This window comes from Choloepus didactylus, chromosome 17 (genome assembly GCF_015220235.1).
Source record: "Choloepus didactylus isolate mChoDid1 chromosome 17, mChoDid1.pri, whole genome shotgun sequence".
Taxonomy (NCBI): domain Eukaryota; kingdom Metazoa; phylum Chordata; class Mammalia; order Pilosa; family Megalonychidae; genus Choloepus; species Choloepus didactylus.
In genome coordinates this window covers 77,697,571-77,713,663 of record NC_051323.1, presented here as the reverse complement: position 1 = coordinate 77,713,663, position 16,093 = coordinate 77,697,571, and the positions used below count along the sequence as shown (strand labels likewise).

Below are 16,093 nucleotides of genomic sequence, written 5' to 3'. Positions count from 1 at the left end.
ATTTATATACTTTAACTTTACGAGAATACTTTGGGCCCTGCTTCTTCTTCTTTTTTTTTTTTTTTTAATCTTCATTTTACTGAGATATATTCACATACCACGCAGTCATACAAAACAAATTGTACATTTGATTGTTCACGGTACCATTACATAGTTGTACATTCATCACCTAAATCAATCCCTGACACCTTCATTAGCACACACACAAAAATAATAAGAATAATAATTAAGTGAAAAAGAGCAATTGAAGTAAAAAAGAACACTGGGTACCTTTGTCTGTTTGTTTGTTTGTTTCCTTCCCCTATTTTTCTACTCATCCATCCATAAACTAGACAAAGTGGAGTGTGGTCCTTATGGTTTTCCCAATCCCATTGTCACCCCTCATAAGCTACATTTTTATACAATTGTCTTCGAGATTCATGGGTTCTGGGTTGTAGTTTGATAGTTTCAGGTATCCACCACCAGCTACCCCAATTCTTTAGAACCTAAAAAGGGTTGTCTTAATTGTGCGTAAGAGTGCCCACCAGAGTGACCTCTCGGCTCCTTTTGGAATCTCTCTGCTACTGAAGCTTATTTCATTTCCTTTCACATCCCCCTTTTGGTCAAGAAGATGTTCTGCATCCCATGATGCCGGATCTACATTCCTCCCCAGGAGTCATATTCCACGTTGCCAGGGAGATTCACTCCCCTGGGTGTCCGATCCCACGTAGGGGGGAGGGCAGTGATTTCACCTTTCAAGTTGTGGGCCCTGCTTCTAAAGTCTATTTAGCCCTGGTGTGTTAGACACAATTTTAAGAAATTTGGCTGTCAGGAGTCTTCTGAAGTAGAGTAGAAGGGACAGTAAACTGTTGAGGGAGGTATATATATGTATACACACACACATACACATATATGTATCCTGGAATACCATGGATCCGTAGACTATCCCAGATATTCTAATTTTTATCTCATCTCATTGCTCATGAATGTGCTTCTCCCATCACTTTGGTGATAGGTGCTTAGTTTGAACAGAGCAGAGTTTACAAACCAAGCACTGGTATTGAGGATGGGTTTGTAGTTCCAAAGAACATATCACAATGGCAGGAAGTTTTACTCAGATCTCAGTGTCTGAAAAAACTACTTCTAGACACTAGATTTTCCTCTTTTTTCTCTTTTCTTTGATCTCCAGGAAGCTGAGAGTGAACTTGTGCTTCACTTTTGCCTGCTGCAGTCATTTAAATGTATCTGCAGTAATTTCATTCCTCCACATTATCTGATGTGTCTACCCTTATTTTCTTTCCACTTTCATATCAATTTGTTTTATAAGCAGTCAAATAGTTTTTGAAATGAGAGTGGATATAGTAACAGAAGGAGAGTAGAACAGTGGTGCTAAGCCAATGGAAAGCAGATATTAGAGACGAAATGAGAGCAGCTTTTTAGCAAAAGAGATAAAAATCATAAAGGCATTAAAATTTATAAAAATAAACACAGAAAAACCTAGCTATACAAGATTATTTCTGTATACAAAGCAAACAACCCTCAAAGAACATCAACTATATATTACAGTATAAATTTTATATCATTTATAAAAATTTTTATTTGTTTATGAAAACATAAATCTCTATAAGACTTCAAAGACTACCTTAAAAAGGTTGTTTTTTTAAAAAAAAATTAATCTTAATTAATCTTTAGCACGCAAAAGAATAAATTTAAATTGTATAGGAAATTCACTTAGGAATCCCTCATTCTCCTATGATGTTAGATACACAGAGTTTATGTTACCTTCTTTTAAAATGTAACAAAAAATGTTAACTAATAGTTTGTAGCTACCTAGTGCTATCCAGTTTTATGTAGTTATTCTTAAACTTCATGTCTAAGAGGGGCCAAACATATCAATTTTGTAATTCATAATAAGAAAATGCTTAACTGAGATAACTAGCTGTTGCACATTTATCAATATCAAAAATACTAAGGTAGACTTACTCTCTCCATATAATCTTTATATTAAAGATATTTCTTAATGATAATAGAACAGAACCTCAAGTACACAGTCTATGCTCACAGAAATTTCTTTAATAACTAAATCATTTTTAACTTGGACACTTAGAAGGCCAAAATCTCTGAACTGAAAGGTGTCCTGTTCTTGTTCTATTTCTTTTCTTCCTCAAAAACAAGCAAACAAAGGAGAGGCTAGGCCTCCCTATAATTGTGCCTAAGAGCCTCCTCCCGAATGCCTCTTTGTTGCTCAGATGTGGCCCTGTCTCTCTAGCTAAGCCAACTTGAAAGGTGAAATCACTGCCCTCCCCACCACGTGGGATCAGACACCCAGGGGAGTGAATCTCCCTGGCAATGTGGAATATGACTCCCGGGGAGGAATGTAGATCCGGCATCGTGGGATGCAGAACATCTTGACCAAAAGGGGGATGTGAAAGGAAATGAAATAAGCTTCAGCGGCAGAGAGATTCCAAAAGGAGCCGAGAGGTCACTCTGGTGGGCACTCTTACGCACAATTAAGACAACCCTTTTTAGGTTCTAAAGAATTGGGGTAGCTGGTGGTAGATATCTAAAACTATCAAACTACAACCCAGAACCCATGAATCTTGAAGACAATTGTAAAAAAATGTAGCTTATGAGGGGTGACAATGTGAGTGGGAAAGCCATGTGGACCACACTCCACTTTGTCTAGTTTATGGATGGATGAGTAGAAAAATAGGGGAAGGAAACAAACAAACAAACAGACAGACAAGGGCGCCCAGTGTTCTTTTTTACTTTAGTTGCTCTTTTTCACTTTAATTATTATTCTGGTTATTTTCGTTGTGTGGTAATGAGGGTGTCGGGGATTGATTTTGGTGATGAATGTACAACTATGTAATGGTACTGTGAACAATCAAATGTACGATTTGTTTTGTATGACTGCGTGGTATGTGAATATATCTCAGCAAAATGAATATTAAAAAAAAAAAGCCATTAAAAAAAAAAACAAGCAAGCAAGCAAAAACCGCCTGTGACAGGAGGCCTGCCGGCCCATATCTATTCACAGCTTCAAGTCAAGTCTTTGCACAGTTAACTATTAGTGTGCCAGTGGAAATGGAACCACAACCAGCCCATGGCGACAGGGCTACGAGGCACACTGGAAATAAAACGGGACAGTTCAGGGAAACGCATTTACCAGATTTTAACCTATTCAAGATCATTCTGGGATCTGCGTGATCCAAATAGGTAAAATGCTAGCATGATACCTGACAAACCTTCTTCCTTGCTTGGTGCCCTGTGAAGCTGGGTGCTGCTTGATTCTTCATCTTCTTGGTATTTCTGAGTAAGTCTCACGAAAAGGGCCCTCCGCACGGCCGGGAGGAGAGCAGGGGCAGGCCGAAGGCCGTGGCCTGCCCCGCTGCTGCCATCAGAGCCAGCCCCAGGGTCACACGAGTCATGAAGGGTGGGAGGCTGATGCTGGGCCAGCTCGCCACGCCACATCCCATCTGCACACGTGACACAGAGAAACCGACAGCGTTTGGCACAAAACTGTACCAGACGATACTGCCGTGGGTGAACAGAAATCGAAGCTCCAACATTAACCACATTTGATTATCAAACCAATTGTATTTTTAATTATTTTAAAAACTTCTCTAAAGTTCTATTGTTTCAAAATTTTGATTTAATTTAAAACATTTTTTGGTTTCAATTTCATCACATCTTACTTAGTTTTATTTAAAACATACATTCCTACCACACCTTTCTTTAATGAAAAATAGGGATTGATAATTTTTAAAAAAATAAGAAATGAGATATTTCAAAAGGTAAACTTACCTCCAGAGTTACCGGGGGGCGGGAAGTTGTGGACGGCATGATGAGAATAGTAAGACTCATAGAACTCAGCCGGCTCCTGCAGGGACTCGTAGCCGCTGAGCTGCATTTCCCCGGGGCTCGGCAGGTGGGAGGCGCCTGGGGGGCAGTGGTTCTCTCTGGATGCATTCACCAGGGGTCCCTGAAAGTCTGGGGGGTGGTAGGCCCCACTTGGGTTAGGTGGAGCCAGAGGTGGGCCTGCCGGGACAGGTGCAGGGGGACCCGGGGGCAGAGGTGGGCTCGGCAGCCTCGGGGGACCCGGGGAAGCTGCACACACTGCGGGGCTGAGTCCCGGGGATGGGTGAGGCCCAGGGCCTGGACTGCACCCAGAGCCATAGATGGGCTGAGGGTGGGGGCTGCTCCCCTGAAACTGGGGTCCGGGGGGCGAGGCACTGTTATAAAACGCTGGTGGCCTGTTCAAAGAAAAGAGATAAAAAAGAATGTTATGTTTCCAAACAGATACCAGTTAAGTATGTCTTTCTATTTCAGAATAGAATGTTACATTATCATCTACATGTGGAAAGACCACACAGTGCACCCTGCCTTCGTTTTAGCCCATGGTTTTCTTAACTACCGCTTATTCTATTCTAAAACTTACTTATTACATTTTGAAAACTGCAGAAAATAAAGATAAATAATAATCACATCTATTTCTATCACCGAGAGATCAGCCTTTAAAAATGATTCTTCTAGTCCTTTTCCCAGGCATACACAGACCTTTTTTTTTTAATTGTAATTTCCAATTGGTTATTGCTGGCAATCTAAAAGGTTTTCAGTTATTGAAAATACTAAATATACTATGGCTCTTCTCTCTGGACATCTTGCTAACTCAGTTCCTACTTGTAATATTTTTGTTAGTAGATTTCTGTGGGTTACTGAGGGAAAATTTCCCAAATAATGAGCCTGCCCATCCACTTCTAATCGTTATACCTCTTATTTTTCTCTTATTGCATTGACTAGGCTCTGATGTGTTGTATTAGCGACACCGTGGCCAAACCTGTCTTCTTCCTGTCTCTGACAAAAATGCTTTGACAGCTCACGTGAGCTCTGATGTTCACTGTTGCTGTCTTGGTCCTCATTTGCTGAGACCCCACCACTTCCTCGAGTGTCCAGGTGAAAGGATGAGTCCACAATAAGACTTGGGGCCCAACTGCACAGACCCTGGCCGTGGGCAGCAGAGCTGGAGCGGTGGCATCAGAACACGCAGCTCTGGGCCCTGCCTCCAGGGGCTTTCCTCCAGCAGCCTAAGGAAATGCTTCTCTGCAAGGACCAAGTGTGCTGGAGACATACTACCCACTCGGAAGAAATGGCCAACTACACACGGTCTCTTAACCAGGCAGAGGGAACACCAGCTCCATGCACCGGGCAGTGCCTTCAGGACTGCTGTGTGGGGAGGCTTCTGGAAAGCCTGGGGGCAGGCAGCAGCAGGCAGGGCCAGAGGATGGGGTGGCAATCTGTGTGTGCAGATGGCCACTCGCTCTAACCTTAATTATGTGATCATGGAATGCAAGCTGGTTTCTTAGTGGGAATTTTTAGGAAAATAAAATTGCTGCCATTTTGGAAAAACTAACTTACTTCTTCCCAATCTTTTGTGCTAAATCCACAGTAGGTTTTACAACTATTTCAAAAAGAGATGGAATTTTCTTAAAATCATCAGAGAGATCTGTCTGAAAATCGTCTTCAGGATCAGAAAAGGGAAAGGGCTCTGGTGGGGTTGGCAGAAGTCCAACCCCTGGGGGTGGTTTGGGAAGAGGCGTTATGCCACGCTTCTTAAGTTCTTCTAGCTCTCTTTCATCTTCATTTGTGGGCTCTTCATCAGTATTTAACACCTAAAAATAATTGGAAACGATGAATTTCAAAACCAGCACTTGTCACATTTAAAACTTTGAAGGCTTCAGTAAATTAGTTGTTAATAGAAAATATGAAACTAAAGTTGACTATAGATAGCTAACTCTTCATTTTGACAAATAGAGTCAAAGAGGATATGCCCAAAGTAAATTAGCTTTTTAAGTAGCAGAACAGGGATAAGAACACAAGATTCCTAATTCCTACTCCAATATTTCTATTTTTCCAACACACTATATTAATAGGATAAAACATAAAATAACAAATCCTTGGTCTCTCAGCAGAGTTTTATAAAATGATATATCAAGTATTTATTATGCACTAACATCTGAAAGTCGGCTATTCAAGTCAAATAAACCTATAGAGAGATCTAACAAATAACCAAGGTATAAAAATATTACTCACTTTGTCCAAAAGTTTCTTTGTTTCCTTAGTCAGAAGATCATGGGAAAATTTACAGTTGTCTCCTTGGTAACATTTTGCTCCAGTGTGATAGAACTTGCATGGAAATTCATGTAAATAAACATATTAAGGAACAGACCAAGTAAAATCACACTATAATATCTTTGAACAAAAAAAAGTTGTGCTGAATTAGCAAGATCATTTTATTACATATTATATTGAATTTTATAGTATATATTAAATAAAATTATTTTTTATTTTACTAAGACTAAATATTTAACTATGCAACAAAACATTCTGAAAGTTTTAAAAATCTATCTTACTTACTCTATTAAGACTAGAAAACTACTTTTTAAAGGGAAAATATTTATAATGTTTAAAGCAAATGTAATAGCATTTTCATTATGTGAACCCTATTACTTTCCACAATGAAATAAAATCTTATATAGAACAAATAAATTTTGTAGCAAGAACTTACTTATATCTATGAAAAAAAATAAAGGGGTTTGATGTGTAACGTTAAAGTCAGATATCCAAAAACTGAAAACTATAGATCCATCTTAAGATTTCTAAGAGACAAACTTCGAAAGGAAATATTAACTCTGGGAGAACAGTGAAAGAGACGCCATTTTCAGATGGTGGTTTTTTGTTATTTTTTTTCCAGGAATTTCTCCTGGAAAAATAAATTTAGGAAATTTATTACTGTAAACATCATATTGATAAAGTCAGGGAGAAAAATCATATGATCATCTTGGCAGATGCAAAAGGCACCCGATAAAATTCAAAATCCCTTTTTGATTTTAAAAACAACTCTTGGTGAGGGGGCAAGATGGTGGCATAGAGAGGAGTGGAATTTAGTTAATCCCCTGAAAGAACTAATAAACTACCAGCAACAAGTAGTAAATAATTTGGATTAACTGCTGGGCGACAACTGTGACTGTCCACACATTGTACCCCAACCTGGATTGGGAGGAATGCCTGAGATCACAGCATGGAATCTGTAAGTGAAGACTGTGGACCCGAGCCGGGAGCCCCTCCCCCAATGTTAGGCTGAGCTGCAAAACCTCAAGGTGCTACAGAGCAGCACTCTCTGAGCAAGCATACAGCTCAGCCCAGCTCCAACTGGGGTTTTCATGAACACACGTGGACTGCTGAATACAAGCTACAACCCCCCAACAAGCAGACAGAGGCTGTTAGTGACAACTGACCTTAAAGAACCAGAAGACTCATCTTTCCTGGGAGGGGGAGCCCAAAGGACCATGTGCTATCTCTGGCAGATGAATGAAACTGGGGGGCCATGGACTGGCTCTGAAAGGGGGCTTTCTTTCCCTTTTTCTCTCTCTCAACCTGCGGGGCTCAGAGGGGAGAGCCTCAGCCATTTTCAGTTTGCAGCACTCTGACCCAGACAGGAGTGGAGATAACAGAGCAAGAGAGACAAAGAAGCTATTCAAAGGCAGATGGTAACTCCCTAGGGGGTGTATCTTCCCTAAGAGGAAGGAGGTGGGGCTCAGCTTTTCCTTCAGAACCAGACCCCAGAGCCTGGGGGAAAACAGCCAAAACGGAAGCTAAAGGGGCCACACCCCCTTACATCAGTGGGGAGCAACAGGCTGACAGGCACCACCTGCTGAGCAGGTTAGGAAAACCACAGCGGCTAGAGACCTCACAGGAAAGTCTGTCAATCTCTAAGACACATCTACAGGAAGACTTGACTCTGAATATAGCCCCACTCCAGAGATCTGAACCCAGTCTGGTCTGGGAAAATCTGATTGGGGTAACCAAGGAAACCAGATGCCCAGATAACAAAGGACTACAAACTACACTGGGAAGGGCAGAGACATGGCCCAGTCAAAGGAACAAACTTACACCTAAATCAAGATACAGTTGAGATATTGTTTCATTTTACTGAAACAATCTATTAATGATTTTCAAAGAAATATGCTAAATCAAATAAAAAACCAAATCAATGAGTTCAGGGAGATGAAGGCTATAAAGAAAACACTGGGCGAACATAAGGTAGAATTAAGGTAGAAATAAGGTAGAAATAGAAAGTTTCCATTTGGAAAAAAATAAGTCTTTCCCGTATATCACACATTAAAATTGAATCCATATGAATTAAAGATAAAAATGCTAAGTAAAAAAAAAAAAAAATACAAGCTTCACAATTACTACAAATAGATCACATTTATGTAAAAAATTGTGTGTATAGATATATATATCTATACACACACACACATATGCATCTACTCCCACACATATGCCTTAGCATAGAAACAAAGTCTGCAAGATTTTATGCTGTCTTTATTGCTAGTGTGGTTATCTCTGAAGGGTAAGATTATTTAGGATTTCTTAAAGTTACTTTGAAAATTTTCAAACATATGACAAACTAAATAGAACAGTAAAATGCACTCTATCCTAACAGATATAGAACACCTCACCCAACAACAACAGAATACACATTCTTCTCCAGTGCACAGGGATCATTCTCCAGGATAGACCATATGCTGGGTCAAAAAAAAACAAGTCTCAAAAAATTAAAAAATACTGAAATCACACATGTATATAATATTCTCCAGCAACAACTGAATGAAGCTCGGAATAATGGAGAAATGCAAAATTCACAAACGTGGAACTGAAACACCACACTCTTAAACAACCAGTGTGTTAAAGAGGACCTCTAAAGCGAAACCTGCAAATATCCTGATGTGAGTGAAAATGAAAACACAACATATCAAAACTTATGGAATGCAGAAAAGGCAGTGCTGAGAAAGAAATTTATAGCTCCAAATGCTTATATTAAAAAAGAAGAAAGACTTCAAATAAGAGCCCTAATTTCAAAACTGGAAGATCTATAAAAAGAAGAGAAAATTCAACCCAAAGCAAGCAGAAAGAAGGATATAACAGATTAGAGCAGAGATAAATGAAATTGAAAACCAAAAATCAATAGAATCGATAAAAGTCGGTTCTTTGAAAAAATAAATAAATAAAATTCACAGACTGTGAGCGACACTGTCAAAGATAAAAAGAGAGAGGATACAAGGAATGAAAATCAAAGAAATGAAAAGGAGGACATTACTAGCAACCCCAATGAAATAAAAAGGAGTATAAGAAGATACTATGGACAACTGTACAGCAATAAATCAGATCACCTAGAAGAAATGGACAAATTCTTAGAAACACACAAACTACCAACACAGACTCAAGAAGACACAGAAGATCTCAACAAACCAATTATTAGTAGAGACTGATTCAGTTTTCAAAAACCTCCCAGCAAAGAAAAGCCCAGGACCAGATGGCTCCACAGTGGAATTCTCCCAAACATTCCAAGAAGACCTAACTCCAGTTCTGCTCAAACTCTTCCAAAAAGTTGAAGAGGAGGGAACACTCCCTTCTTCATTCTGCGTGGCCAATCTCACCCTCATACCAAAGCCAAATAAAGGTAACACAAGAAAAGAAAACTATGGACCAGTATCTCTTCTCAATATGGATGCAAAAATCCCCAATTAAATACTAGAAACTGAATCCAACAGCACATTAAAAGAATTATACCCCGCGATCAAGTGGGATTTATCCCTGGTATGCAAAGGTGGTTCAACATAAGAAAATCAATTAATGTAATTCACCACATTAACAGAATTATTAACAGAATGAAGTAAAAATACCACAAGATCATCTCAATTGAGCAGAAAAGGCATTTAACAAAATCCAGCACCCTTTTCTGACAAAAACACTTAGATCACTAAGAATAGGAGGAAACTTCCTCAACACGATAAAGGGCATATATGAAAAGCCCACAGCTAGCATCATACTCAGTGGTGGCAGATGGCATCTTTCCTTCAAAGATCAGGAACAAGTCAAGGACGCCCACTGTCACCACTGTTATTCAACCTTGTACTGGAAGTTCTTGCCAGAGCACTTAGGCAAGAAAAAGAAATAAAAAGCATCCAAACTGGAAACAGAGAGGGAAAACTTTCCCTTTTTGCAGATTATATGATCCTATATACAGAAAATTCCACAGCAAAGCTCCTGGAGCTAATAAATGAATTCAGCAAAGTGGCAGGGTACAAGGTCAACACCCAAAAACCAGTAGTGTTTCTATAAACAAACAATGAACAGTTGGAAGACAAAATCAAGAAAAAATTCCATTCAGAACAACCATTAAAAGAATCAAATATCTATGAATAAATCTAACCAAGGATGTAAAGGGCTTGTACACAGAAAACTACAAAATGTTGCTAAAAGAAATCAAAGAAAGCCTAAATAAATGGAAGTACATTCCGTGTTCATGGATTGGAAGACTAAATATTGTTAAGATGTCAATCCTACCCAAAGCAACAAAGCAATTTATAGATTCCATGTAATCCCAATCAAAAGCCCAACAAGCTTCTTTGCAGAAATGAAAAAACCAATCATCAAATTTATATGGAAGGTTAAAAGACCATGAATAGCTAAAGCCATCTTCAAAAAGGAGAATAAAGTTGGAGGATTCACAATTTCTGAGCTTAAATCTTATTACCAAGCCACAGTAATAAAACAACACGGTACTGGCACAAGGACAGACATACAGACCAATGGAACCCAACTGAGAGCTCAGAAATCAACCCTCACATTTATAGCCAACTGATTTCTGACAGGGCGGCCAAGACCCCTCAATAGGGAAAGAACAGTCTCTTCAACAATAGCACTGAGAAAACTGGATCTCCATTTTCAAAAAAAAAATAGGGGTAGGACTCCTAACATATTCCATATACAAAAATCAACTCAAAGTGGATCAAAGACCAAAATATAAGAGCTAGAACTCTCAAACTCCTAATAGAAAATATAGGGAAACATCTTCAGGATCTTGTGTTAGGCAGTGATTTCTTAGATTTTACACCCAAGGCAAAAGAAACAAAAGAAAAAATAGACAATTGGGACATCACCAAAGTTAAAAACTTCTCCTCAAAGGAATTTATCATGAAAGTAAAATGACAACCTATACCATGGGAGAAAATATTTGGAAACCACATATCTGATAAAGGTTTAATAGCCATAATATAGAAAGAAATCCTTTGACTTAAAAAACAAACCACCCAATTAAAAACTGGGTAAACAACTTGAATAGGCATCTCTCCAGAGAAGATCTACAAATGGCCAGAAAGCACATGAAAAGATGCTCAACATCATTAGTCATCAGGTTTTGATGCAACTCAAAGCCATAATGTGATACCATTTCACACCCATTAGTATGGCTGCTATTTAAAAAATGGAAAATAAGCGTTGGAAAGGATGTGGACAAACAGGAACACCCATTCATTCCTGGTGGTGGTGTAAACTGGTTCAGCCACTGTGGAAGACACTACTCAGCATATACCCAAAAGAACTGAAAGCAGGGACTTGAATAGATATTTGCACACCGATGTTCATAGCAGCATTAATCACAATTGCCAAAAGATGGAAGCAACCCAAGTGTCCATCAACCAATGAATGGATAAATAAAATGTGGTACATACATACAATGGAATATTATTCAGCCATAAAAGGAATGAAGTCCTGATATATGTGACAATGTGGATGAACCATGAAGACAACATGCTACGTGAAATAAGCCAGACACAAAAGGACAAATATTGTATTATATCACTGATTTGAAAGAATTAGAATAAGCAAATTCATAGAGTCAGAATCTAGAATATAAGTTACCAGAGGATGGGGTGGGGGTAGGGGATGGGAAGTTAGGGCTGAAAATGAGCAGGGTTCCTGTTTGGAATAATGGAACAGTTTTGGTAATGGATGGTGGTAATGATAGCACAACATTGTGAATGCAATTAACAGCACTGAAATAAATATTTGAATGTGGTTCAAAGGGGAGATGTTAGATTGTATATATGATAACAGAATAAAAATTTTAAAAATGAATCCATGGAACTACACCACACATACAGTGCCCCTAAGTTAAACCATGGACTTTAAGTAACAGTACAAGTATAGAAACGTGCTGTCATCAATTTAACAAATGTTGCACACCAATGCTAGGTGGTGGTGGTGGGGTGGTGTTGGGAATCCTGCATTCATGCATGATTTGTCTGTAAACCCCCAACTTCTCTAATAGAAAAAAAGCAAGCACTCCCTCACGCAGATCACACAGGTCCAACAGTCTTCATCATGTGAGCAAATGTGTGAGATCTGTTCCCTATTACTGCCCTACACGCCCTCCATGACTCTCCCTCCAAACAGGAGTATTTTAAAGCATATTTGAAATACATTTCATCCATAAATATTTCAGTTATCTATTCTCAACAGATAAGGAATATTTCTTCTTACAATGATAACCTATCAACTTGACAAAATTAATGCATTAATTTAACCTACTATCCAGTCAATATACAAATTTTTCAGACTGTTTCAAAAGATGTCTTTTTATAATTGCTTTACTCAAATCAGAATCTAAGCATGAGCCACAAGTTTCTTTTATTGATCTCTAGAAATTCCCATGTATCATTTATTTGATACAAATACCACATCATTTGTCCTCTTGACAAATTTGGCCAGAATTTGGTTAACGTATCTTTGTCATTACTGTGATGTCCTGTATCTCCTGTATTTCCTACACAGTGGTCATTAGATCTGGGAGCTCGATCAGATTGACATTCACGTTTCTGACAACAATACTTCACAGAAGGTGTTTACTCCCTACTGCACCCTATCAATAGTCACTTAATGTCTCGTCTCTCTTGTAGGGATGTTAAGACTTACCTGTTGTCTTGCCAGGTGGTGTCTGCCTGATCCATCCATCACAGCAAGTTCCTCATCGACTTTTCACCTAATGATTTTAGCAGTCATCAGTAATCACTGCTCAGATCCATTAATTCATTAGAATTTGCAAAATAGTGGAACTGCTAGGTCAAAAGGTACACGCATTGTAACTTTGCTAAATCCTGCCAAATTTCCCTCCATAAGGGGACACTATTTTTGCATTCCCACCAACAAGGTATATGTGTCTGTTTTCTCAGAGCCTTGCCAACAAACTTCACTGTCACAAATTTTGGATTTTTGCAAATCTGATAGTTGTAAATGGTATCTCAGTGTAGCTTAATTTGCATCCCTCTTATGGGAACAAGATGGAGCAACTTTTCATGTTTTGGGGCTGTTCTAGTTTGCTAATGCTGCTGGAATGCAAAACACCAGAAATGGATTGGCTTTTATAAAAGGGGGTTTATTTGGTTACACAGTTACAATCTTAAGGCCATAAAGTGTCCAAGGTAATACATCAACAATCGGGTACCTTCACTGGAGGATGGCCAATGGTGTCCAGAAAACCTCTGTTAGCTGGGAAGGCACGTGGCTGGTGTCTGCTACAAAGTTCTGGGTTCAAAATGGCTTTCTCCCAGGACGTTCCTCTCTAGGCTGCAGTTCCTCAAAAATGTCACTCTCAGTTGCTCTTGGGGGGTCTGTCCTCTCTTAGCTTCTCTGGAGCAAGAGTCTGCTTTGAACAGCCATCTTCAAACTGTCCCTCAGCTGCAGCTCCTCTCTCAGCTTCTGTGTGTCTTCAGTGTGTCCCTCTTGGCTGTGGCTCCTCTTCAAAATGTCACTCTCAGCTGCACTGAGTTCCTTCTGTTTGTCAGCTCATTTATATGGCTCCACTGATTTAATTTAGACCCACCCTGAATGGGTGGGGTAACACCTCCATGGAAATTATCCAATTAGAGTCATCAGGCACAACTGGGTGGGGCACATCTCCACAGAAATACTCAAAAGAATTACAATCTAATCAACACTGATACCTCTGCCCACACAAGTTTGCATCAAAGAATATGGCCTTTTCTGGGGGACATAATACATTCAAACCAGCACAGGGGCCATATGCATTTCTTTCTCTGTTAAATATCTATATCTCTTGCCCCATTTTTCTTCTCAATTTTTAGAAACTCGTATACTAAAAAATATTATCGTTTTGTAAGTGATATTAAGTGGAAAACAATTTTCCTCCTTTTTTTAGTCTTTTACTTTGCTTAAGTCATATATTTTTGTTATACAAATTTTAAAACTTTTATACAGCCAAATATTCTGTCTTTTTCCTTACTGCTTCTGGATTTTAAGACATGGTTGGGGAAGTTTTCTGTTCCCCTGGGTTATAAAGGAATTCATTCCTGTATTCTTCTACCATTTGTATGGCTTCACTCTTTTACATTTAGATCGACAACAAGGATTATTCACCTCCTTCTTTTTGCATTATTTTTGTGAACTTAACAAAATTATTTAAAAATTTTTGTTTTTATTTGTGAGAAAATAGCCAAGATATTAAAAAAGAGAGACGAATGGCAAAGTTGCTCTACTGAATACCACCGAGCGCTGCTGAACTAGAAAGAATCACAGCCAAACAGCACAGATGTGAGGACAGACAGACCCATGAAGCCAGACCAGAGGTCTAGAAAAAACTACACATACATACACTTCTAGTGTATATAAAGGTAAATTTTCAAATCTGTGAAGAAAGACTCCATTACTCCTAAATGGTAGTGAACAACCAGTTTTGATATTTGGGGAAAAAAAATAACATGGTAAGATTCAATATATATATATACACACATATACATATAATTATTTTAAAAAGGACCAGAATACCATATATAGTGAAATCCCAATTTGGGATGGGGGCAGGGGTACAATTAAAATGTACGGATCTCCAAGGAGAAAAGTATGGAAGAGTAGACAGTGTTTACCCTTGAGTCTTAAGCTTTGATGATACTTTGATTTTATATTTTTGACAATGATCATTTATTACTTATAAACCTAAATAAAATAATTAAATCATAGAATAAATATTTTGCCAACTGCTCCCTCAGGAAGCACAGTTTCTTGGAATACTTTAAAATATGTAAAGTACTTTTATTTCTTAGATTTTTTTTTCTAAAAGGAAGTTATTTCATTTTCCCTAAAGAATAAAACTCAGTTTGACCCTTCTGAAGTACACAGGTTAACTAGGCTGGGTGGATGTAATGTGATATTTTAAACTTAAAACCATACTAGACTTTCTAGATTGTATATATGATTTTTTAAAAAAACATCAATGATGTTTAATAACCTCAACATTCTGTTTAACGTATTTTTAAAAGGATATTATGCATATAAATGCAGTTCTCTCCTTTGCTACAATAACCTTGTAAATAAAATTTGCAGATCTCTTTTCTCTTCTCCAACTCTGCATCATGATCAAATTTACACTGATCGCCCTATTCAGAAACAAAAAGACAGAAAAAAAAAAAAAGTAAACAATTGAGTTGGATATTCTCCGTGGTATTTCATGGTGGAATTAGGGTCACACCTTCAATTTTTAAATAATGATTCATAATAATTTACCAATCCCCCAGGATTCTTGCCCAAGGGATTGGCCATGGCTAAGGGTGCGTGTGCAAGGAGGCCGCCGGGGGTGGCTGGGAGCTCGGCCCCTGAGGAGGCCGCCGGGCCCCTGCCCTCACCATTCTCACTGAGCTACGTGGGAACCATACTTAACTCTTGGTGCCAGGCATAAAATGGAACAATAACACTAAGTGCCTCAAAGGGTTACTACAAGGGTTAAATCCTCTCATATTAGTGATCCACTAAAAACAGGGCCTGCCACACAGTCAGCATCAAGCATTCTTTAGATAAAATCCAGTTTCAAAAATTATGCTGTTGTCCCAGAATATAATTAAATGAGCCCCAATATACAGTATTTCCATGCAAGATATATGTTGAAGAACCAGTTTCACTACAACTATACGAGAAAGAAAATCCCCCACCCCCCACCCTGACCCATACAAGACTTTAAATTTTAATGACTCTTTTGGAAGTTGATTTTATGGACCTCTAATAAATTTACCTTAATACATCTCCCTTCCAGAAAGTATTTACAGATTTGTTTTCCTTTGTGTTCCACTGTGTGCTGATTAATAAATTCCTGAGTCATAACTTTCCATTTTTTCCCTGGTTTATTATTCTGCAAGAAAAAAAATTTCATTTGAATGCTATATATATGAGATATTAATAGATATTAAAATGTATAGTC

At 38.4% G+C, this 16,093-nt stretch overlaps 1 protein-coding gene across 3 annotated transcripts in view; it reads right to left on the bottom strand.

Annotated features, from left to right (window-relative positions):
* ZC3H6 (zinc finger CCCH-type containing 6) overlaps positions 1–16,093 on the bottom strand; it is a 94,845-nt gene that overhangs the window by 2,326 nt on the left and 76,426 nt on the right. The window contains exons 6-11 of one of the 3 annotated variants that reach the window (XM_037807646.1): positions 15,908–16,024; positions 15,167–15,278; positions 6,073–6,182; positions 5,398–5,651; positions 3,787–4,235; positions 3,219–3,458 (exon numbers count right to left, since the gene is read on the bottom strand). In XM_037807646.1, coding sequence (XP_037663574.1) covers positions 3,219–3,458; positions 3,787–4,235; positions 5,398–5,651; positions 6,073–6,182; positions 15,167–15,278; positions 15,908–16,024 — 1,282 coding nt within the window. Of the gene's footprint in view, positions 1–3,218; positions 3,459–3,786; positions 4,236–5,397; positions 5,652–6,072; positions 6,183–12,801; positions 12,869–13,330; positions 13,376–15,166; positions 15,279–15,907; positions 16,025–16,093 lie in introns of those variants that run through there. The other 2 variants (XM_037807647.1, XM_037807648.1) reach the window with 2 other exon arrangements.